At 50.6% G+C, this 21,990-nt stretch overlaps 2 protein-coding genes across 4 annotated transcripts; one reads left to right on the top strand and one right to left on the bottom strand.

The window, feature by feature from the left end:
* Window positions 1-404: 404 nt before the first annotated feature.
* LOC309864542 (uncharacterized protein) lies at window positions 405-20,812 on the bottom strand. 3 transcript variants are annotated; one of them, XR_014311597.1, is made up of 4 exons: window positions 16,262-16,328; window positions 14,880-15,014; window positions 2,141-2,223; window positions 405-1,252 (listed from the first exon to the last, which is right to left on the bottom strand). XR_014311597.1 is itself a non-coding variant. In XM_082730164.1 (4 exons), exons 1-3 carry the CDS (start codon window positions 20,171-20,173, stop codon window positions 2,194-2,196), a joined length of 465 nt encoding a protein of 154 aa, XP_082586290.1. In that variant the 5' UTR covers window positions 20,174-20,812; the 3' UTR covers window positions 405-1,252; window positions 2,141-2,193. The 3 variants fall into 3 exon arrangements, 1 of the variants encoding a protein (XP_082586290.1); XM_082730164.1 differs by lacking the exon at window positions 16,262-16,328 and adding an exon at window positions 19,874-20,812; XR_014311598.1 differs by lacking the exons at window positions 14,880-15,014; window positions 16,262-16,328 and adding an exon at window positions 15,046-15,644.
* FOXF2 (forkhead box F2) lies at window positions 15,742-21,788 on the top strand. Its single transcript, XM_082730163.1, has 2 exons — window positions 15,742-17,304; window positions 20,871-21,788. The coding sequence occupies exons 1-2, from the start codon at window positions 16,122-16,124 to the stop codon at window positions 21,035-21,037; spliced, it is 1,350 nt and encodes a 449-aa protein (XP_082586289.1). The 5' UTR covers window positions 15,742-16,121; the 3' UTR covers window positions 21,038-21,788.
* The last annotated feature ends 202 nt before the right edge of the window (window positions 21,789-21,990 follow it).

A 21,990-nucleotide genomic window follows, 5' to 3' on the forward strand; every position in this document is an offset into this window, starting at 1 on the left:
AAGGACTTTTCTGAACGACCACCCAACATCCATTTCTCTACTGCACCTCTCTGTTATCATCATGTATTACTGAAGAGGAACAGAATACACCACCCCAAAATATGCCACTTTGACATAAGGATTATGTTGACCCAATTATTTTTAAGAAACAGCAGACACAGGGCACCTGGGTGGCACAGTCACTTATAGCCTCCAACTCTTGGTTTCAGCTTAGGTCTGATCTCAGCGTTGTGAAATCAAGCCCCAAACTGGGCTCCGTGCTCAGAGCAAAGTCTGCTTGAGATTCTCTCTCCCTCTACCTATGCCCCACTTCTCTCCTGCTTTCTCTCTCCCTCTCTCAAATAAATATCTTAAAAAAAAAAAAGAAGAAGAAGAAGAGAAAAAAAAACAACAAACTCAGGAGAGGCTCTGAAAACTGAGGACATTTAATTTTATAAGGGAAATCTCCATTTGTAGGTATCTCCTTTCCTGTATCAGGAAGAGAAGGATAACCTAAATCACAAGAAACTCTTAGCACCTATTTAAATCTGCATAACAAACTTATCCTTGTTTACTCTGTTTGCCCTGGTGACCTCCCACAATTGGCTCTAGCCCCCACCCCAAAATCTTTTTTTTTTCCCTTTAGTTTTAGATGATAGTTAAGGTGATGGCTGGGGCCATTTCAGGGAGTTACTCAGTTTTCCTAGGTCTCTCCCATGTATTAAGGAGTCATAGATGTTTTTTTGTTGTTATTGTTTTTTCTTTTGTCAATCTATTTTTTATTATAGGGAGGGGGTGGTCTCAGCCATAGAACTCAGAAGAGTAAAGGGAAAATTATTTTTCCCCCTTTACATTACCATCAGAAAGTTTCTCATTTATCTACTAACTTATTAATGGTCTGCCTTCATACCATTTTCCTTTATCTGAAGGAGGTTTTGTATACTTGTTTGTTGTCTGTCTTCTCCTCCCTCTTTCAGTTTTGAAAGAAGAGACTTTGACTGTCTTTCCCTGAATGTTTCCCCAGCACCTGGTACAGTGCCTAGTACAGAATAGCACTTGTAAATAGTTTGTAGAAGAGAGGAATTGGCTGATCAAAAGAAAATCCCAGGGCCTGGGCCATTCCCAGCCTCCAACAGTGTTGTCACCCCATACTCTTATCTCTTTTGCTTCCTTCTGGGGTTGGTTCTCTTCTCTTGTAAGTGGGCTTCTACCAAGGAGCCAAGGAAGTGACAAGATGGCCACAAGAAGTTCCATGGATGTTTCCTTATGGTTCCTGATCCAGGAGAGAAAAGAGTAAGCCTCTCTTATTATCTTTAAGATATTATCCCAGAAGATTATAAAGTAACTGAGGTTGAGCCCATGCCTATGCTTGGCCAAGCACAATGGCCAAAAGTTGTGCGATATAGACTGGCATAGGTTGCGTAACCATCCCAATCTGGGAGTGTCATAACTCTGTGACTGCACCAGCACAACAGTGAGTGGAAGCAAGAAGTTCTTAAGGATACAGAGAAGTTGCTACCAATAGAAGGAAGAAAAGATGCCAGGTAAACCAAAGAAACATATATCTAGAAAATTATCTAGATATAGCAAGCATTTTTTAAATATATTTTTTTCCTATTCTCTGATGCCCTGCTTTCTTTTGAAACTCCCAGTTATTAATGAAAGTGTTAAATTGTATTGTCCTCCGGGCTTATTTTATTCTTCTAATGACTCCATTGTCATAGTTTCAAAGAGTAAAGATATGTTTACCTCTCTTTAGAGGATTCATGGGAAGGTTAACAGACTTTCACTAAGTTATTGGAGTTCTCTAAAAAAGACAAGGTAAGTCACAAATAAATACAATGTAAGTTATCACCGAAAACTAAAAGTGAAACTTAGAATATTTTAAAATCATTTAAATTTTCAAAGCTTAATCATTTTCTTAAAATAGCATTACCGCCCTTAGAAGCAGATTACATGAAGGTAACTTTAATGATGCAAATGCACTTCTCTGCATTATTTGACTAAAATGATTTCTTCCACTCTCAACCACTAAAATTCCACTTTTAACTCAAAGTATGAAAGTAAATTACACTAAGTCATTATATAAGAAAAGGAGATGAAAAATAAAGGAAAAGTGTAAGTAATATAGCCCAGGAAAAATATTTTTAAGGGGTATTACCTCTACTACACAACACTGATCTTCACTTTGTAGAAATATCTAAAGTCCAGACATCAATCAAATCTTGATCTTGAAACAATTTCCTAGTAAGAAAGGGAAAAGGGATACATTAAAATGAATTCAAGGCACCTGAAATTATGTATTATTCTCACACATGTAAATTATATATTATTCTCACACTACTATGGATTTACGTATAAACCATGATGTTAGAAAATGAAAAGCGAAAAAACCACACACATACACACACACACACACAAATTCTCATCATACTTAACCTGCTATATGCATCTACATTCTTCTCCATTTTGTTAAATCTCTATGCTCATAAAATGCCCACCAATTCAACTACTTTCTTTGCAACTGATTTACAAATGGAAAGGACTTCAGGCTCAGATCTTCTCTGAGAGCCCTCCAACTGCAGAAATGTTCATAGGTAGAACCTACAAAACAAGTTTATTAACGTCCATTGTTTGCTGAGCTCAGCAGGGCCAATTCCCTCAGCCTGAGGCCAACATACACCCTCCATCTACACCACAAAGCAACAAGAGATACTTAAACCTACTTTTCCAGATGGAAAGTGCTCCCTACAACAATCTGTCACTCCCTACTCTCTTTACTTTGCCCTTACTCTGTCACCAGCACAGATTCCCAAATGCATGCCATCCCCTTATCAAGAACAGCATACTGTGTAAAAGACCTAATTGTCCCTGCCTCTCCCAGGCTTCTTCCCAAAATCCTGTCTGCCCTGTTGGCCTGTTCAATTCTCCACACCCATTTTGTTTCATGGCATGGGTCCTGGAGGTTTAGTTTACATTTTCCTGTCTTCAAACAGCATTTCCTTCGATAGGGGAAGAAAAAACCTTTGAGTCCCTCCTTTTTTTTTTTTTCTGGATGAAAAGTTGACAAATGAAAACTCACAGTTTTTCAAATTCTTAGCATTTTAACTCCAGAGACTTGAAGAGTAAATAGGTGAATAACTGACTCATCAAGTAGGTCAGTCTTTTTTAAAGCCAAGAACTAGTCACAGCTGAGTCTCTCATTAGGCTTGGTGCGGGGGAACACTCCACTAGCAACATCATGACCTAGCTAACAACCAACAAGAGCCAAACAAAAAGGACATTTGCTTTTTTCCAAAACTATACCTCCAGTTGGAAAAATAAAATTCTGAATCTATCCTAGATCCATGTTGATAGGGAAAGTCATGTGGATCGTTACAATTAAACAGACAGCAAAATTACATGAAAAAACACTTTGGCCACCAACCTGGACATTAAACCTTAGCTGCAAAGAACAGTAATGAAAAGAAGGAAGAAAAAGAACCAGAATAAAGAAAAACCATTTTTTGTGCCAGATCGTTTAAAGACTAAAAATTTATGTGAATGATTTGTTTAAATGGCTATTAAACTGCTAAGGTGTTTATATATGTAAAATATGCATATTGGAGGAAGTCAACTGGTAGCTTCACCCTCCTGGGGGAAAATCCAAAGTTCATTACCAATCTTCGGTCTACCGCAGAGAAGTCTGCAAACCCCAGGGGCTTGGAATTCTAAAAAGGCCATTCAAGCCTCAGGTGGACTCCGCGTTTCTCCATTTCCCTGTCCTTCCGCTTTTCTTTCCTTAAAAAATTTCTTATAGGATTTGCATTTGATGAGGTTCAAGAGGTCACTTCCCCTCTTACCCTCCCCCTCCAGGGCAGGCAGAACGCCTTCCAAGCCGCAGTGGCTCAGACCTGCCGCTCCGCCTGACGTTTTGCGCCTGGTATCCTGCGGCCGCTGTGGGGGACGTTTTAGCACTGGGAGAAGCCAATCCGCCCTTTTTTACTCAGGGTCCCAGAGAGGCCCCGGCCGATCTCAAGCAAAGGCCTGACAGCAGAGGAAGGGCTGTTTATTGTCTGCCTTTTTCCAAGTAGTATTTGGAGATAGGTCGTGGACAGAGACGAACCTGACCAACGATCACACCGGGGAAACGTCGAGGCACTAAAATGAAAATGACCTCTCCGCTTTCCACCCCCAGCTTCTGAACTTGTCGCCCTCTGTGCCCCGCGTTTCCCTTCCATTCTGCCCAGGATGGGCACCCTTCCTCTTTGGGGTCACAGTAGCGCACCGCCACCCTAGGGAGTTAGTACCCCCGCCCGCAAGCAGTCTGACCGCATTGAGCGAACCGAGTGGTGCGGCCGTGGCACGGAGAAGTAGCCCCAAACCAAGCCGGACGCCAGTCACCAGAGCTCGCCAGTTCCCTTCTCGCAGAGCTGGACCCGTCCCAACGCTCATTAGCCCAGGCTGTTCTCAGAAGCCTCTCCCCCTGGGCGCGTAGCTGTTCGGGGGTTGAGCCTTCGGCCCCAGCTTCCCATCAGGGCCTTTCCGTACTTTCTCCCTGCTCCGTTTTTAACTCTAAATTCTTAATCGAATCCCAAAGTAAAACAAAGCCCAAGAGTTTCGTTGAGGCTGGGACAGACGGAGGGGCCCAATTCGCCTTAGGCCCCCCGCACCACCACCTAAAGTCACCCAGGAGAAAACTCTAGGGCTGCGCTGGAGAAAGAGATTCCAGGTCAGAGGAATCGATGCGGTTTCTGGGCCATTGTTGGTGGAGCGCTTCCCACGTGCTGCACGCTGCTCTACAGGCTTGACTTGTATTATTTCGTTTAGTCCTAGCAACTCTGTGGGTCAGCTGTTATTATAATCCCAACTGCAGAATGACAGAATTGGGCGCCTGAGTGGCTCAGATAGTTGGGCTTCTGCCTTGGGCTCAGGTCACGATCCCGGGGTCGTGGGAGGGGACCCAGCTTTGGGCTCACGCCGGGAGCCTGCCTCTCACTTTGCCTCTCTCTCTGTCTCTCACGAATGAATAAATAATATCTTAAAAAAAGAAAGGAAAGGAAGAGAAAAAGAAAAGAAGGTTAAAAAGAAAAGGAAAGAAATGACAAAACTGAAGTCCGGATCAATAAAGTAACGCTCAAGGTCAGGTTAGCTCGCATGTGCAAGGTGTATGAACGAGGAGATATACGCAAAAATATTAAACGGAATGAAAGCATTTACGACCTCAGTATTTCAAATTGCAGGTTACCTTTTCAGAGTCAGAGCTTTGTGAGCCCAGTGGGGTGGAAAGAATAGGGGTGTCAAGCGGTGGCCCTTTCGTATCCCACACTTCTGTTTCTGGCGCGGTTATGTGGACCGCGAGGGTTTTTTCTCTGCCACTCCACCTCCCACAAGACGGTGCAGAGCCTGCGCCTGTCGCAAACGGGAAATGGGGGGGAAACGTGGAAATATCTGCCTAAAACAAGCAAATGCCACTGGTTGCTTCGCTGGCGGCCCATGACCGCGAGGAATCTGCGAGAAGCCCTTGAGCTCCAGCCGCAGCGCGCAAGCAAGTTTTTCTTCCGCGCTTTCACGCTTTTCCCTTGGGATCTTGAAAACCTCTAATGCCAATCAGCTGTAGGTGGCTGGACCCCCAGTGAGTCCCCCTAAGTCCCACATACTCGGGCCCCTGCCCGCGTACCTAACATTATCAGGCCGGAGCTTCCGCACGACACTCAGACAAGGGACTCTCTACCCTACTCGAGTGAAGTCCTCTGACAGAACTCAACTACACGCGCGCGCGCGCGCGTACACACACACACACACACACACACACACACACACACACACTCACCGCGCCCTGGTCACGTGCCTGCTCGGGCCACCAGGCATTGACCCACCGCACTGAGAGGGCGCGGGACCAGCCCCGATGCTACGAAAGACATTCCTCCAACGGCCGCGTGATCCAGTCCAAGGGAAAAGTCCCCCTACCCCCATCCCCGACCCCACCCTGAGTATTTGCCCTTCACTGTGGAGCCACGCAGCGCCACCCACAGCCTAAGCATACCCGGAGGCCTGAGACCCCAGCCCGCAGAGGCGGACTTAAACTTGTAGATTATGGACCCACCATCATTTCCTTATTAGGGGCAAAACCAAACAAGCTTTTAAGAGATCGCCCAAGGAAGGAAAGATCCCAAGTACTCATAAAATTTACAGAAGTACCTCAAAACTAAACAGCAATTTTGTTGGATTGGGCCAAAATATAACAACATAAATGTGTATATGTAAAAATGTTAATACTTATACAATTTTCATTTCATCTCTATAATCACTGCAGGAGGAGAATTATTTTTAAATTTTTATTATTACCTCTTTACCGGAAAAAAAGCAGGAATTGAAGCACAGAGACAGACATCATCAGGAGCAGGTGCAATTGTCAAACAAAATTTGAGGCTACTTAGATCACCACATCACTATTCATCTGCTCAAGGTTGCCCCGAGGGTGAGGGAAATGCTAAGAACAAAGGTAACCTGTATTACTGGGGAGGGGAAAAATAAGACAATTCAGTAACACATATTTCTGAAATACACAAAAAGTCCTGGTGTGAACTGGGGTTTGGGGATACAACTGGTAGTGTCTCCTGGTCTATCCCCCAGGACCTCTTTTCTCCTCCAGCCTAATCCAAAATCTTCTCACAAGAACTTCCAAATAGTATGAAAAATTATTTCCTGGCTAGCCACTATCTGGGTTAATGATTCAGAAACTACTATATAGTCCACATGGATAAACATACACACATATGCATCGGGATAGATATATTCAATGGTCACATATGCTCTTGCAATAAAATGAATTTTATATAGTGATCTGATATGCATTTATGAAGACAGTGTGGGGTTAACTCTAGCCACAGAACAAATGACTGAACCCCTTTTCACAGCTTACTGCTAAAACACCCACCCAGCCCCAGTGAGGGTGTGGGAGGAAAAGTTTGGGGAGGGAAAGTTTGTCAACTTCTTGACAGTTCCAGCAGCCAGGAGAAAGCCAAGATATTTGAGGCTGGAAGTCAGTTGGGAGGACCAAGTAGCAGGATGGAGAGTCCTATTTGTAGAATACTCCTCCAGAACAATGTCCCAGTCCTATTTCCAACTTCCCCAAGAAGTGTGCTTGTCTGCACCAAAATATAACTTTAGGTATGAGAGAGCTACAACTGGTGGGTGTGTTAAGAAGTAGTAAGTTGCACTTTTAAAACATGACATCTGGATTTATCCTAAAATATTTGAGCAAGAAATGAAAATAGAAAGAGAAAAGAAAAATGGAGCAAATCGAGCAAAATCTTAATAATTGTTAAATCTAGGTGAGGGGTATTGAAAGGAAGCCTTATTATATATCCTCTCTGCTTTTCTGTACTATGAAATTTTTCATAATAAAATTTTAAAAAGAAAAATAAAAGCTCAACCTTTTCATATAAATGGGTGTGCTTTATTGTATAGAAATTACACTTCAGTAAATCTAATATTTAGAGTTTTTTAAATGAAAGTCAGTTGCAGTGAAGAATGCCATACTTCCTAAAACACAAAAACTCAGTTCTTTTCATGACACAGAGGAAGGCCAATGGTTGACATCTTATTCTGGAGTTCCAAACCTAGTGCCTTTGGCCTTCTGGAATCCCAGGTCCACTCCTAGTCTACTTATCATCTGCCCTTCCTATTTAGCCTTCCCCAAAAGGCCCTCCAACGTTCCCTTTACCTTACAAACTTTCACCAGCATTTAGAAGCCGCCTGGCTTCTTCTAGTCAAAAGGATGAGAAATAATAAAAAGAAAAAAAATTATCCCTCTCACTGTAGACCCAGAAGACAACAAGAGGTCTGGGAGCCTCTTCGCGGATGAGAACGCTGAGGCAGAAGAAAGCGCCTTCTCCAAAACACCCGGCTGCAGAGCCTACTGGAACTGACTCCGCCAGACGCTCGGTGGTCTGTTTTCCACCAGACCTCAGGAAAGCTCCAGGAGTCTGCATGTGTACCTTACAAATGAAGACAGCCCTCTGCCCCTTGCTTACAGAAACCAAAATAACTGAACTGAACCCTGAGTTTCTTCAGCATGGCAGAAGCATGTTTGCAACGGAAAGAGCGCGCTTCAATAAAGGAGTATCAAGTTTGTGACTTATTTTCTTCTCTAAATGTTAACGGTGTGAGGGGGTAGCAAAAGCAGAATGTGCCCTAACGTGGCCAACCTAGTACGAGGTAAACGATCATTTTTTAAGTAATCTGGGGTCCGGACCGCGAGGCTGCGGGGACCCCGGACGGCGGCGTCAGGAGCGTCGGACAGGTGAAGCAGAGGGAGCCGCTCGGTTGGAGGCGCGTTGGGCAGTCCCGTCGACCCCGATTCCCGAGAGCCTGGCGCCACCCAGAGGAAACGAAAAGAATCCCTGCTTCTCCGGAGCCGACCACCAAGGAAAAGGGAAGGCGCAGCCCACAACACCGCAAAATCTGAGGATTTTCGGAGGGAGGGAAGGAGACATCATTTGACGAATCCACAGCTTCATGTCCAGCCTTCCCAGTTTAGCCCTTTCCACCAACAAGGACACTATGACCAGATCCCGAAAGCATGTTTTCCTTGAACCCCAAGAGGAGAAACGCTTTCTCCTAAAATGCAACCTACGCCCACGGAGAAGCTTTTAGCGTTGACCTTCAATGCAGAGCAGGGATGTGCGTTTGCCGCGCTGGCCGCGCGACTGCAGGCGCAGGGGAGAGTCAAAGTGGAGGGCGGGAGGAGAGGGCGAGGAGGGCCGCCTAAATCATTTGGAGAGATTTTTGGCCGCAGTCCCTGTTTCCGAAAGGTTGCGGGATGGTTTGACGTTGATTATATAGCTGCTTTCTTTTCAAGTGCGCGCCCCTCCCCACCGCAGCCCGCCTGGTGTTCGAGGATTGTGTTTGAAAGGGAGGAAGCATTCTTGAAGTGGTGGGTGATGGATTGTCTAAACCCTTCTGGGACATATTGGGCTGGGGTTTTTGAGGCAGCTCATCAATAAAGACCCCCCTGGAGAGAGGAAGGGGTGGCTGGAGAACAGCCCCCCACCACGCAGCCTGGAAGAACCAGGCCTGGAAAGGAACACTTGAGGCCAAGGGGGAAGGGCATGGGGGAATGTGAAGAGGATAAGGCAGGTGAAGATGTCTCTTTGCCTGGATACCCTCAGCCTAGGGAGCCTTTTATGCTTCACCGCGTGGATGCGACAGGATGATTCATTGGGGGTAGGGAGTGGTGACAGAAAAAGGGCTGGTGGGCTCCTAACACCAGGTTATCAGGGGAGCAGAAAGGGAAGTGGAGGCGTCAAAGCCACCAGCAGACCATCCTGATGCTTTGGGGGCATTCTGCTATAGACTTCCTTCCAAAGCCCCAACCGAAAATCAACCCACTTCTCCCAAATTGGAGAAGGGAGATGGGGAGGAGGACTGGAGAGGATGATGGGACTCAAGCCATCCCTTAGGTTTCACAGACCAAGACAAGGACAGGCCACAGCCTCTAACACTGAAAAGCCCCCTTCTTTGTCATGGGCAGCAGCTTTCAGAGATGTAGGCCCACATACATGGACTCCTCTGGGCTCTTCTCTAAGAGGAGGCTGCCCTGGGGTTGGGAACACCTATGGGGAACCCCTAAGCTCACGCTCCTTGGGAAGACTCGAAATCTCCAAAGCAAGGCCAGCTTGGAAGGACAGCTTTGGGGCCTCGTCTAGGATGGGTGGCCTCAGTTTCCAAAGATACATGGTCTTGGGGCTTTCCCAGTCTCCTCTTCTGTCCTAGCACTGGTGAGCCCTCACTTCCCCCTCCCGACGGCCTCGCGGGCCTTTGTCCTCTGCCGCCCAGAGCTGCCCTTCTCCTGCTACCAGCAGTCAGGCCGCATCCCAAAACAGGGATCGACTGCCAGACTGGAGGAGGGGCAGAGAGGAGAGTAATGGGGGATGGATGAGAAGGAAGACTCCCAAAACGCAGCTCCTCCAAGGCGGCGTCTGGGCGCCCAAGGTCCCGAGTCGGGCTCTGGGCGCCGAGCACGTTTTATTTATCCCCACAGAGGATGCTGGAGGACAAAAGAAATATTTGGACGTCAGCGCTGATTTATATTTTTGGAAGAGCTACGTTTCCTTTTCTGAAGAGAAGCAAGCGCGCACCATATCCTGAGCTCAGCAGGGAGGACAAGAGGGGAGTTTTGATGCTCCAGGAAGTTCATCCATCGCGGCGCGGCGCGCAGGGCCCGGCGCCCTGCGGAGTTCGCTGCCCACGGAGATATTTATTTATTTGGGGGGCGGGGGAGCGCATGGGGAGAGGAGACGAATCAGACAAGTGAAGAAAACCCAACTACGGCTGGGTTGGAACCTCCAGGGTGCCTCCCGGCCCGTATACCCCTAGCGGACCAACCTAGTTCCTCCGTCGGTGGGAGTTCGAGGCACGGCCTTGCGATCTCCCGGCGCGTTCGGCTAATGCGTTCAGCTGCCCTGGACGCGCACCCTCCTAAGTTCAGTGCCAGAGACTAACCCCTCCTAGGCCAAGGGCGCCTCCCAGGTGGGCCCGGCCCTCCCGCCGGCCCTGCCAGACGCTCAAGAGGCCCAGCCACCTTCCTCCAGAACCTGGGTATATAAGCAGAAGCAGTGGGCGAGAGGCCTTCCAAGACCAAGGCATGGGGCTGCAGAGGAGAGGCTGTGCTCCTGAGACACGCCCTGGTCCCTCCGTTTTCTGTCTCTTCAAGGGGGGCTTCCCTCCCAGCAGCACGAATGGATGCAAAATTAACGTGTTGAGTCAAGGCACCAGCAACCACACTTATTTCCGCCTTTTTTCTCCTATGGTTGGGTATGTGCGGTAGAAGCTTCTCTAATTTTCCTTCGTTACTGGAAACCCACTCATTCCTGCCCCCTTGGGGAACACACGGACTGTGTCTTTTCCGGCACTGCCCCTTTTCTCTCCTCCTTGCAATCACCAGAGCTGCCTTTTAGGAGAATTGCGATCCCTACCACGGAGCCCCTCTTCTCAAGCCCCACCCATAAAAGCAGCTGGCTGTGGACGATACAAAAGGACGGTCCACCGGAGCCCTCAGGATGCCCGGCCTGGTACCACTAGGCCTGCATCCGGGTCAGGTCCTGTGGGCAGTTGAGCCCTGCTCCAGGGAGCATCCCAAAGTCTCGTCCCCAACTGAAGAGCACCAGGGCCTTGAAATCTGAGAAGGGCAGAAATGGGTAGAGGGTTCCGGTAGATTGGATCCTTTTTTTCTTCCTCTCCAAGTACCTCAGACCAGGTCAAGCGAGGTACCCAATCATGACTACCGCCAGGCCCAGGAGAAGGGGGCTATCCGCGATATCTCAAGTCAAGAAGGTGGCTATATAAAGAGCCCTGCCCGGGAGAGGCGTTTGGAGGGGTGGGGGGGGGGGAGAGGCGGGGATCTATCCAAATAAACACTTGCAATTGCGTGGCTGGTGTTCAAACACGGAGGTCTGGGGGTTTCTGGACCGAAGAAGAAGAGCAGACGCCGAGAAGGGTGTAAAATCCCCACCGTTACCCCTCCTCGCCAAGTCCCCCTCTCCTCAGCGGCGGATTTTCTATATAAATTAAAGTTTCTAGAGGGGCCTCTGTGGCGCATAGGCTCTAGGTCTTCCTTGGTTTCCTCAAACAATCAGACACTCCCTCGGCCTCAGCACCGGAGCCCATCGTCAGCAACTAGAAAGGCCTCCCAGGAGCTGTAGAATCTTCTACATACGTTAATTTTGTACCAAAACACGGGGTGAATATAGTGGCCAGTTCCAGACTGATTTGGGAAGAGACTTTGCGCCAGCCAGGCTGGCGGAAGAAGGGAGGGGTAACCAGAGCGAGAAGTGCCTCGAGGAGGAGAGGTCTCGGATGGCGGTAAACAGTGTCGGTGCGGATGCGTCTCTCCGGTGGGTAACTGGTTTAGTCTAAGCCATTTCATGTAAAACCCACGAAGCAGAGGAAGTATGCTAAGAACATAAGATTTAAACCGCAATAATGAAGAGATTTCCTAGAATAAAACGCCGATTACAAAACAAATCGGAGAAACCGAAGCTTCCCGAGGTTTACATTCCCCTGCGCTGGAGCAGGGGCGGGGCCTTGAGGTTTGGAGCGGGAAAAGAACCCGCAGCCCAGACGGAGACAGTCAACCAAAGAGGGACAGAGCACCAGGGACGGACAGAGGGCGGTTGCACCCGACGCTGTGTATTTCTGGTTAAGCGAGGAGCAGCCTGGCCTCATCTATATTTATTTTAACGAACCATACCTTTCCTTCCAGTAAGAAAAAATAAATCAAGATTTGTGTTGTTTATAAGGCAATGAAAGTCAGTCGGGAAGAGCTCACCACCTTAAGAAAGGGCTTCCGAGAGAGGGAACCATCCTAAGCAAGGCTATGTATCAGAGACAACTTTCCTTTTAAACTGTTTTTTCTAAATAGAAATTCAGATATTATTGCCAGGGATAAAGAATTTGACATGCATTCTTACCCAGGAGATCTGTATAAATGAGTAATTAAAACAAAGTTGAGAGGTTTTGATGCAAGGTACTGGAAACAGCCCTAGACTGGGATCCCAGGCCCCCCAGTACAGGCCAGCTTTGTCACTTCCCCAGGTGTGACTTGCAGCAGGTCATCTGATGTTTCTGAGTCCCTGCTTCCTTATGGCTAAAGGGGAGATAACTGTATTTAGACCACGTGGTTGTGACATGATAAGAGTGGAAAGCCTTGTACTTGTGAAATCTATCAGGAACAAAATCGGACGTTTTGTATTTCTAGAACAAACTTTAGGTCTAGGGGAATTTCCATGGCAAAAATGGGGTCTGCAAGGAAGAATTTTAGAGAAGAGCCTCTTCCTGCTCGGATAACTAAGGTCATTAACCTCCATATTTTTGTGGAGTGCAGGGTAGTATTTAGACCCCTGGAGAGAGAGAAAAGCTTCAAGTCAACAGAAGCTGTTCCAGGCTGGGACTGTAATTCCAATGCCGATGGCCTTTTCAGGACTGTCTAGCCTCCTGGAACACTCAGCAAACTCTAGGTGGTATTTCTCTCAAGTCTGAAGAGTTTAGGTAAATGAATACCGTGGTCACTTGGATTGGATAGGGAATGGAGCCTCTAAAACTCCCTGGTATTTTAACCTGCTTAAATTTGAGGGTTGGTGCTTTTTATTCTTCAGTTGCTGGGTCCTAAAACCTTGTAGGGCCTGAAATCCAATATACATTGAATTCCTAGTGTGTACAGAGAGGGTTCAGTTACATTTACTTGCTTGCTGAATTTCCCCAAATTCCATTGTCTATCATCCCCTCCTTCAAATGAGATGATTGCCTTCGTTTTCCTTATTCTTCCACCTGGGCCAATTCTATTCCCACTAAACACACACACACACACACACACACACACACAGAGAGAGAGAGAGAGAGAGAGAGAGAAGGCTATGTCAGTGGGGCTCCTTTGAGTTATTATCTGTCCTCCTGACACCAGCTTCTATTGCATTTAATTATTTTTCAGACACTCAAAGCACTGACTTATGCACCTACTATATATACTTCTATATTTAGTTACTTACATTTAAATTGTCCCATGTAAAATGACAAAGAGGGGTTAGAGGGGAAAAACCTGAAATAAATGGGGACCCATCTCTAAAATATGCTCCCATGTCGTTCAGAAAGAAATTCTTAGAAGTAGAAGCAACTGCAACACCCACCCACCCCCCAACTCAATCAAAACATCCCATCCGGAAAAGACTGACTTGTTTCTTTTTTCTATTGGAAATGAGCGGTAAACTGAGTTCATTTTAGCCGTGTTTTCTTAGCTGACTCTCGGCTACAATCAAGCCATTTTCGGACACATTCCCATGTAGGTACCAGGGGTGCTCTGGAGGAAGCTGTCGACGCCTGTTCAGCTAATTTAGGTTTTCTTTGTCTAATTACTGTGGAGCTTAGGGAAAAGGAGCCCGGCTCAGGGCAGTAAACTGACACTCGGTCTCTGTGTGTGGTATCCAGGCAGGGTTTGATGGAAAAAGCCTGCTTCCACTCAACTTCAGGTCACTGTCTGGGGCCAGCCCCAGCCCAGCCCCCAGCTTCCCCCTTCCCACCCCTCCCTCTCCGCTGCTTCTACAGCCCCACCAGCATGCTTAGCCAAGAGCAGATACTCTTTTTGGTATCTCCAGGGGCACAGATAGCTAGTGCCATTCCTCCCAAAATCTGCTTCGGTTCTGATCCAAGGTTCTTTGCAGCTGGCCTTTCTCTAGATCCCTGACCGATCTCAGATTCTCTTATCCTACCCCCCTTGCCAGGCTCTCCAGCACACATACATGCACCTCAATCCCTTCAGAGTAGACAGAGAGGTGTGTCTAGCCCAGCATCCCATTTGGTCCTCTGGTCTACAGCACCTCCCCTTCTGGGCCTCCTGCATCAGCCCTTGTGTGGCCCAGCCAGCTCCCAGGCCTCAGGCTCTCCTCCTCCCACTTCCAGCCCCTGTCCCTGGTCAGACTACATTTCCTTGCACGTGTAATCCAATAACTAACTGTCGGGTCTCATTGGAAGTGATTCCTCCCGGGGGCACATCCTCTCTCCCAGCCTCACTCTTACTTAGAGAGGAATTAGCTACACTGTGTTGGAGTGTTCTCCTACATAAGGCAGCTTGGAGATGGCACAGCATTTTTGGTGGACAACATGAGACTGAGGAGGTAAATTTAGTGAGAGTTACACAGCCCTTCAGGCCTGAATATAAATACAGCTATCTCACTTCTCTCGCCCAGTGTCAGCCTTCTTTCTGCATTTCTTTTCCTTCCTTCTTCCTTCCTTCCTTTCTTCTTTTTTTCCCAAAACATCAAGTGGAAAACTGAAAGGAAGTGGAAACCAACGCAAACATGAATCTTATTCTAAATCTGGGTTGAATTTACTCTATCTATACCCATCTTCTCAAAGTTCCAAACCTGTTCAGGATCCTCTGGCAGCACGAGGCGGGGGCAGGGGGCGGGGGGGGGGGGGGCAGGGGGCAGGGAGAAGGGTGCTTTGCGGCGCCTCGGCTTCTTGCCCTCTACTAGCAACTGTTGCGGATCTTCCGGGCCCTGTCAGAAAGAGAGAGGATTGGCACTTTACCTTTGGGCGTTTGGCACCCTGGCGTGTGGCTGAGGGCTGTAATGTCTAAATGATGTTGACAGATGGTGTCAGTGCGGGCACGGGGGAAGGCAGCTAAGGAGGCTCCCGGCGACGGCGGCAGCCCCAGCACCAGCGGCAGCACCACTCGGCCCAGGAGGAGCCAGGAGGAGGAGGAGAACGGAGACGGGGTGGGAGACGGAGACGGGGTGGGGGTGGATTGAGGGGACAGGGGGTAGGAGGAAGAGAGGGAGAAGGAGGAGAGGAGAAGAATGGGTGGGTCCTCTCCGAAGGGGGTGGCTGTTTTCTGGGATGGGAGGCAGGGGTGCTGTAAGGGGAGCGAGAAAGAAGAGCTTATAAAGTTATATCGGTGGCCGAGTTTTGCTGGAAATGGGAGTCAACCTAGCAAAATGTGATTCTGTGGTCCCTCCGTTTGAAAGAGGGTGGGTAGGTGAGAGGGAAAGTGGTCGAGAGAAATTAAAAGGCCAAGGAAAACCGTGGAGAGAGAGGAGCGAGATAAGAGACGGAGCCTGCCGCCAGGTTGGGAGGGGGGAGGAGTGAGCACTGAGGCCAAGCGCGCCCTCCCCAAGACGGCGCGGAGCGTGGAGGGGGCAGGGCGGGGTGGGGGTGGGGGGAGGGAGCGAGGGAGGGAGGGAGGGCGGCCGGGGGAGGGCGCGGGAGGGAGGAAGTCTGAGAGACAGAGCGAGGAGCGCTCCTGAAGGGAGACGTCGGGCTCGTCCCCGGGGTCCCTGCCGTGGTCCCAGCTCGCGGGCGCAGCTGCCCGGCACGCAGCCTCTTTGGTTCTACGGGCCCATAGGCCATTGCGCAAGACAGGGGCCAGAGGCTCAGGGGAGGGATGCGCCGGGCGTTGCCTCCGGCCCGCTGCCGCCGCCGCCGCCGCCAGAAGCCCCAGCGGAGCTGAGGGAGGCGACGCCGAAGCGCTGGCTCGGAGTGGCCACCGCTGCAGCCCGGGCGGCCGAATAGGGCGCTCGCCCGGCTTCTGGGCCGACCCCGTTCCGGCGCCTCCGTTCCCGGCCGGGGGCCCGCCCCTGCGGCCAGGCCTCGCTCCCCGGTCCCAGATGACCACCGAGGGCGGGCCGCCGCCGCCCCCACCGCGCCCGCCGCCGGCCCCGCTCCGCCGCGCGTGCAGCCCGGCCCCTGGCGCACTCCAGGCCGCCTTGATGAGCCCGCCGCCCGCCGCCGCCGCCCTGGAGACCACCTCGTCGTCCTCATCGTCTTCCTCAGCCTCCTGTGCCTCCTCCTCTTCCTCCTCCAACTCGGCCAGCGCCTCCTCTGCCGCCTGCAAGAGCGCGGGTGGCGGCGGCGGCGGCGCGGGCGCCGGGAGTGGGGGCGCCAAGAAGGCGAGCTCGGGGCTGCGGCGGCCAGAGAAGCCTCCTTACTCGTACATCGCGCTCATCGTCATGGCCATACAGAGCTCGCCCAGCAAGCGCCTGACGCTCAGCGAGATCTACCAGTTCCTGCAGGCGCGCTTCCCCTTCTTCCGCGGCGCCTACCAGGGCTGGAAGAACTCCGTGCGCCACAACCTCTCGCTCAACGAGTGTTTCATCAAGCTGCCCAAGGGCCTCGGGAGACCCGGCAAGGGTCACTACTGGACCATCGACCCGGCCAGTGAGTTCATGTTCGAGGAGGGCTCGTTCCGCCGCCGGCCCCGCGGCTTCAGGCGGAAATGCCAGGCGCTCAAGCCCATGTACCACCGCGTAGTGAGTGGCTTGGGCTTCGGGGCCTCGCTGCTGCCACAGGGCTTCGACTTCCAGGCGCCCCCATCGGCGCCTCTCGGGTGCCACGGGCAGGGCGGCTACGGAGGCCTCGACATGATGCCTGCGGGCTACGACGCCAGCACAGGCGCCCCGGGCCACGCGCATCCGCACCACCATCATCATCACCACGTCCCGCACATGTCGCCCAACCCCGGATCCACCTACATGGCCAGTTGTCCCGTGCCCGCCGGGCCTGGGGGTGTCGGAGCTGCTGGGGGCGGCGGCGGAGGGGATTACGGCCCGGACAGCAGCAGCAGCCCAGTGCCCTCATCCCCAGCCATGGCGAGCGCCATCGAGTGCCACTCTCCCTACACGAGCCCCGCGGCGCACTGGAGCTCGCCCGGCGCCTCGCCTTACCTCAAGCAGCCGCCCTCCCTGACGCCAAGCAGCAACCCCGCAGCCTCGGCAGGCCTGCATTCGAGCATGTCCTCCTATTCGCTGGAGCAGAGCTACCTGCACCAGAACGCCCGGGAGGACCTCTCAGGTAACGCAGTGCGCGCCTCTAGGTTTCCAGGCTCCAGGGCTACTGCAACTTCCACAGGGTCGCCGCAGCCAGGGAGTCTGAAGGCACTGGGAGGAGTGGGTGGGTGCTGGGAGAAGAGGGAACCTTATTCATGGAGGGGAGAGGATTGAGGTCATACTGCCCTCTCTCATACCCTTGGCCAAGAGCTGGGCCTCCAGAATTTGCACTGCCAGGAGGATGGTGCGACTGACTTCCTGGGGTCCCAGGGTGTCAAATCTCAGGCCCAACTTAGTTTAGAGAGAAGGCATGTGGTCTTTGGGGAGCCTGGCTAAGGAGCTGTGTCTGCTTCCGTGTGTGTGTGTGTGTGTGTGTGTGTATGCGCGCCCGCTGGCGCACGCAGGTGTGTTTAGTTTGTTTGCTGTTGCTTTTCTCCCAAAGTAGACGTCAGAAAGGGACATGTTTTGTATGCTGAGGGTGTGGGTGAGGAGGGGTTGCAACTGGGCCAGAATTGAGGGGAGGGGAAATGAGGGAGGGTCAGGGAAGAAGGCAGAGGGGGGATCCAGGATTGTTCATAGGAGGGAGGTGTTACTAATAGAGAGGGGCACCAGCCTGTGAGGAGTCCCTTGCTTCCCAACTCATGATGACATGAGTCTGTCCTAGGCCAGGAGGACCTGAGGCCCACGTTGTGATTCCCCTGAGAAATGCTTGCCTCTTGGACTTCAGTTGTGTTGCTGGTGTAAATTTTGTTGGTTGAAGATTATGAAAATTTATTGACTTGCCGAAGGCGATGAAAGGTGGGAGGGAACAGATGGGGTGGAGGAGGGAATTTGAATATTTAACCAGGTTTCTCTCGGACAGTGGAGATAAATTCTGTCATATTAACCTCTCTGAAGCACCCACAGGCTTAAAATCAGGCTGATCTGTCTATCTAATGGTGTTTTAGTTCACATCCACCTTTCACCCCAATTAGAAAAAGCCTCAGAGGATGATGCACACGATATATGTTCGGGAATCAGCCTGTGACATGAACTGCAAGGGAGACGGGAAGCCCAGAAATGGGCAAAAGATGTTGGTTCCCTGGACGGTGAAATTTCCCAAATAGGCCTTTTAAATGCGGGTCTCAGAGGTTAACTAAACAAAGACAGTCTCGGCAGGACCACACGGGAGAGGATTTTAGCCTGACTTAACCCACTGAGAGCAGAGTCTTGTTCAATTTTTATGGGAATTTCAACAAGTAACCAATACAGACGACCTTTCCCTCTTCACTTTTTTTTTAATCCCCTGGGACTGGCTGTCAATCACCGCTCACCCCAGGCGGCGCGCACTCCCCCACTCTCCTGCCCACCACTCCTCTCCCCGCCCAGCCCGCTGCCCTCTGCTCTCTGCCCTCCTAGTGTTCCCCATTCCCCTTCTCCAAGCAGGGTCTACTCAGTTTGAACCCAGACTTCGAGGTTTTCCAGCTGCCCTGAAACAGTACCCAAAAATTTAAAAACAAAAGAACTCGCAAGAAAGAAAGAGACTTATGATTGTTCTTTGAGGCCGCCCTCGCCCTACCCAACACACCCAAGCTCACACACAGGTCTCAGAAATTCGGGACCCGGAAACACAAACTTGGAAAACGAAAACGGCAGAGCGGGAGCAGGCCGGCCTCCCGCAGCGGCCTTGCCCGGGAGCCTCGTACGACCTATGGGCAGAGCCTGGGAATCCTGGGGAGGCCGTCATTGGTGCCAAGGCCCGACCAGGACGCTCTGCCCCTTCTTCCCTCGTCCTCTGGCTCCCGTCCCTCTCTTTCCCCGTCCTAGTTGGCATCCCCCAGGCGGAGGAGAAGTGGGGGCTCAGCAGGAGCAGGCTGGGTGAGCGGGCCCAGCGGAGCCTGTTAAGAGTGCGCCGCTGGTGGACCGCGGCCCAACGAGGGACTATGGCCCAGCGAGGAGCTGGGAGGAGGAGCAGACCGAGGGGCTGGTAGTCCAAGAAGTTTCCCCGCAGCATACAAGCACGCACACACGCACACAACACACCCCCGCGGGCAGCGGAGTCCAGCTTGGGATGGGGCGTCCAAGGTCCGCGTGCTCAGGGAGGCCCCGCACCCGTCATTTATTACAGTGAGTCTTTCAAGAAGGAGCAGGGGCTTTTATCTCTCTCTGGTCACATCAAAGAGCTGGCGGCGGCCTTCAGTCGGTCGTAACCCAGAGCTCTAGCTCTAGCTCTGGGTCCTGCCTGGGCCCGCTATTTTGAGCTCATAGAACTGGCACTGAAAAGTGCTGTAACGCGACGGGCGAAGGCACCTGTATGCAGAGCAACAAGCACACACCGGGGCCGCGTGGACGTGTTGCTGCTTTCTGCGATCAATGCGGCGCGCCGTTGGCGACAGTAGGTGCTACAAGGCAACAAACGTGGCTCAAGTCAGCGACCGCTCGAAGCCCTGGGATGCTGCCAGGCCAAGGCGGTGGGAGCTGGGCGCGAGCGCCGCGGGCGGGCGAGTACGGTTTTCACGCACTCAAAATTCGAATCTGGCCTGACCCCCAACATGCAATTTATGGTCCCATAAGGCGCGGGTACCCAGAAAATACGCAGGCGAAGAGGCCTTTACCCAGCTCAGCGCGGAAAGAGACTCTGTCCGGGAGAAGACCCGGCCGCGGCGCGCTCCGGACGCCACCGGCCAGTTGCGCCCCGGGGCCGGGAGGCGCTGAGAAAACAAAAGCAAAAGTCGGCAGCGGGTTGCGGCCGGGCTCTGGGCCTCCTCAGAGCAGCGGCCGGGGAGGAGAGGAGAGGAGAGGAGAGAGAGCCTTCTCCGCCCTCTGCCATCCTGGAGTTTTCTAAGGGGCTCCCCGCGCTGCCTGACACCTCGATGTGCAGAAGGGTCTGCAGCTGAGCGTTTATCGAAGAGCATTATCTGCTCCCTGGAGAAAGGCTTCTCTAAGGGAAGTCTGAGACTTTACTAACTTAGGACGACCTGTACTTTCTTTCCAGGCCCTTTGTCTTGCAAAGGAATTGTTTTCTCTCATCTCTTTTTGTTGTGACCTGCTATTCTGACTGGGCCAGTTAATTGAGAAACAGGCAGGAGGCTCAGAAGAAGTGAGAGCGACAGCGGTGGTGTTTCTGTGAAGGGGGCTTGGCCTCTGCAGCCAGGCCCTGGCATCAAGGGCCAGGAGACCGGCGCTTAGGGAACCCTACAGAGAGTGTGGGTCAAACAGTCCCCTCGCGGTTGCACCCTCCACGATTAAAGCGTTCCTGAGGGTCCGGGAATAAAAGGGGAATTCAGGCGCTCTAGAACCCGGTTTAGAGGAGGATCGTGCTCTTGTGTGCGGGCACGTCAAAACAAAACATAGTGATTTCACAGACCTCCTATGACCCAGTTTGAAACTTTGAGAAACTTCTAGAGGTGGGTTTGCTCTACCCGTTTTCTAACGATAGACAAAAGGCACATCAACCCCTTTCTTACCCTGAGTCAAAATAAGGTGTGAGTTAAATTTAAATTTAAAAAGTAATATGCCTCATCGTAAAAAAAAAAAAAAAAAAAAAAAAGTAACATGCCTCATCGTCTGCTGAGTGACTATTTCTGAAACGCTTTTCCTTTCTTCTTTCAGTGGGACTGCCTCGATACCAGCATCACTCTACCCCAGTGTGTGACAGAAAGGATTTTGTCCTCAACTTTAATGGCATTTCTTCTTTCCATCCCTCTGCAAGCGGACCATATTATCACCATCACCACCACCAGAGTGTCTGCCAGGATATTAAGCCCTGTGTCATGTGAATGGAGGGAAGGAGGCCATGCCCTGGCCACTCTCTGCTCTCTCTTCTGCAGGGCAGAATGAACTGAGGTGGACTCCCCCACTATGCACGGCGCTAGCACTAAGTAGCACACCCGTCACTTAGCCAGAATCCCCAGGCCAGCGCTGTTCACTGATACTTGTCTACCATTGGTAGAAGGACAACCCTGGCAATACCCTAATATGAATATATGCAGGATCCCCACGAGGGAGAGAGCCAACGGAGAACTCAGCTTTTTAGCGGATGGTAAAAAGTCACCACATGAAAAACATAAACCTGTAACTCTGGGATCTTCATTACCTTCAGTCATCAGGGTCTGAAAAACGCAAGTTGTGTGTTTGTGTTTTTCTTTGTCTATGAAAATTTTTGTGCTTTTCAAAAAGGCAGTGCTAAGCACAAGACTTCAAGAAAGCCTCATCTTGTTGCCTAGCCAAAAGAGAGTTCTGTTCCGCCAAACACTAAGTTTGGATACAGGTGCCAAAGAACATTATTAAGAAAGTATTTAGAAACAATGTGTCTAGTTTAAGAAAGTGGTTTTCAGTATTGTGACAATACAACGTTTTTTTACAAGGTTGTTTTCTACCACCATATTTTAAAGATATTTTTATGATTTTCGTGTATACTCACACTTTGCTTGTATTTTAAAAGGAGGATATATTTGCACTTATGTATACTTTTACAGTTTGCCAAACTATTTTGATGTAAAATTTTTTCAATAAAATATATATAACAAATAGCTGTTTTAGAGACCTATTTCCTCCATGGGCATCCTGGGATCACCAGGCTCTCTTCTCTACCAGCCAGCAATGCAACTCTACACTGTTGGGGTTTTTTTCCCCCAAGTTGTATAATTGACGTGGTGTGGGGTCTGTGCCTTGAGTAACACAGGCCAGGTTCTGATTGTGGGTCTTCTCAGGAGAGAAAGAGATGAAGGAA

The sequence above is a fragment of the Mustela nivalis genome (genome assembly GCF_964662115.1).
Source record: "Mustela nivalis genome assembly, chromosome: 5".
Classification (NCBI taxonomy): domain Eukaryota; kingdom Metazoa; phylum Chordata; class Mammalia; order Carnivora; family Mustelidae; genus Mustela; species Mustela nivalis.

Excerpts from the sequence above, each read along its gene's own strand:
- FOXF2 (XM_082730163.1), top strand. The coding sequence starts at position 16,122 with ATGACCACCGAGGGCGGGCCGCCGCCGCCCCCACCGCGCCCGCCGCCG. Across the intron at positions 17,305-20,870 it reads CGCCCGGGAGGACCTCTCAG|TGGGACTGCCTCGATACCAG; the intron begins GTAACGCAGTGC and ends TTCTTCTTTCAG.
- LOC309864542 (XM_082730164.1), bottom strand. The coding sequence starts at position 20,173 with ATGCTCTTCGATAAACGCTCAGCTGCAGACCCTTCTGCACATCGAGGT. Across the intron at positions 15,015-19,873 it reads CTCTTTCCGCGCTGAGCTGG|GGCCCGGAAGATCCGCAACA; the intron begins GTAAAGGCCTCT and ends TCTTTCTGACAG. Across the intron at positions 2,224-14,879 it reads TGCCAGAGGATCCTGAACAG|GAAATTGTTTCAAGATCAAG; the intron begins GTTTGGAACTTT and ends CTTTCTTACTAG.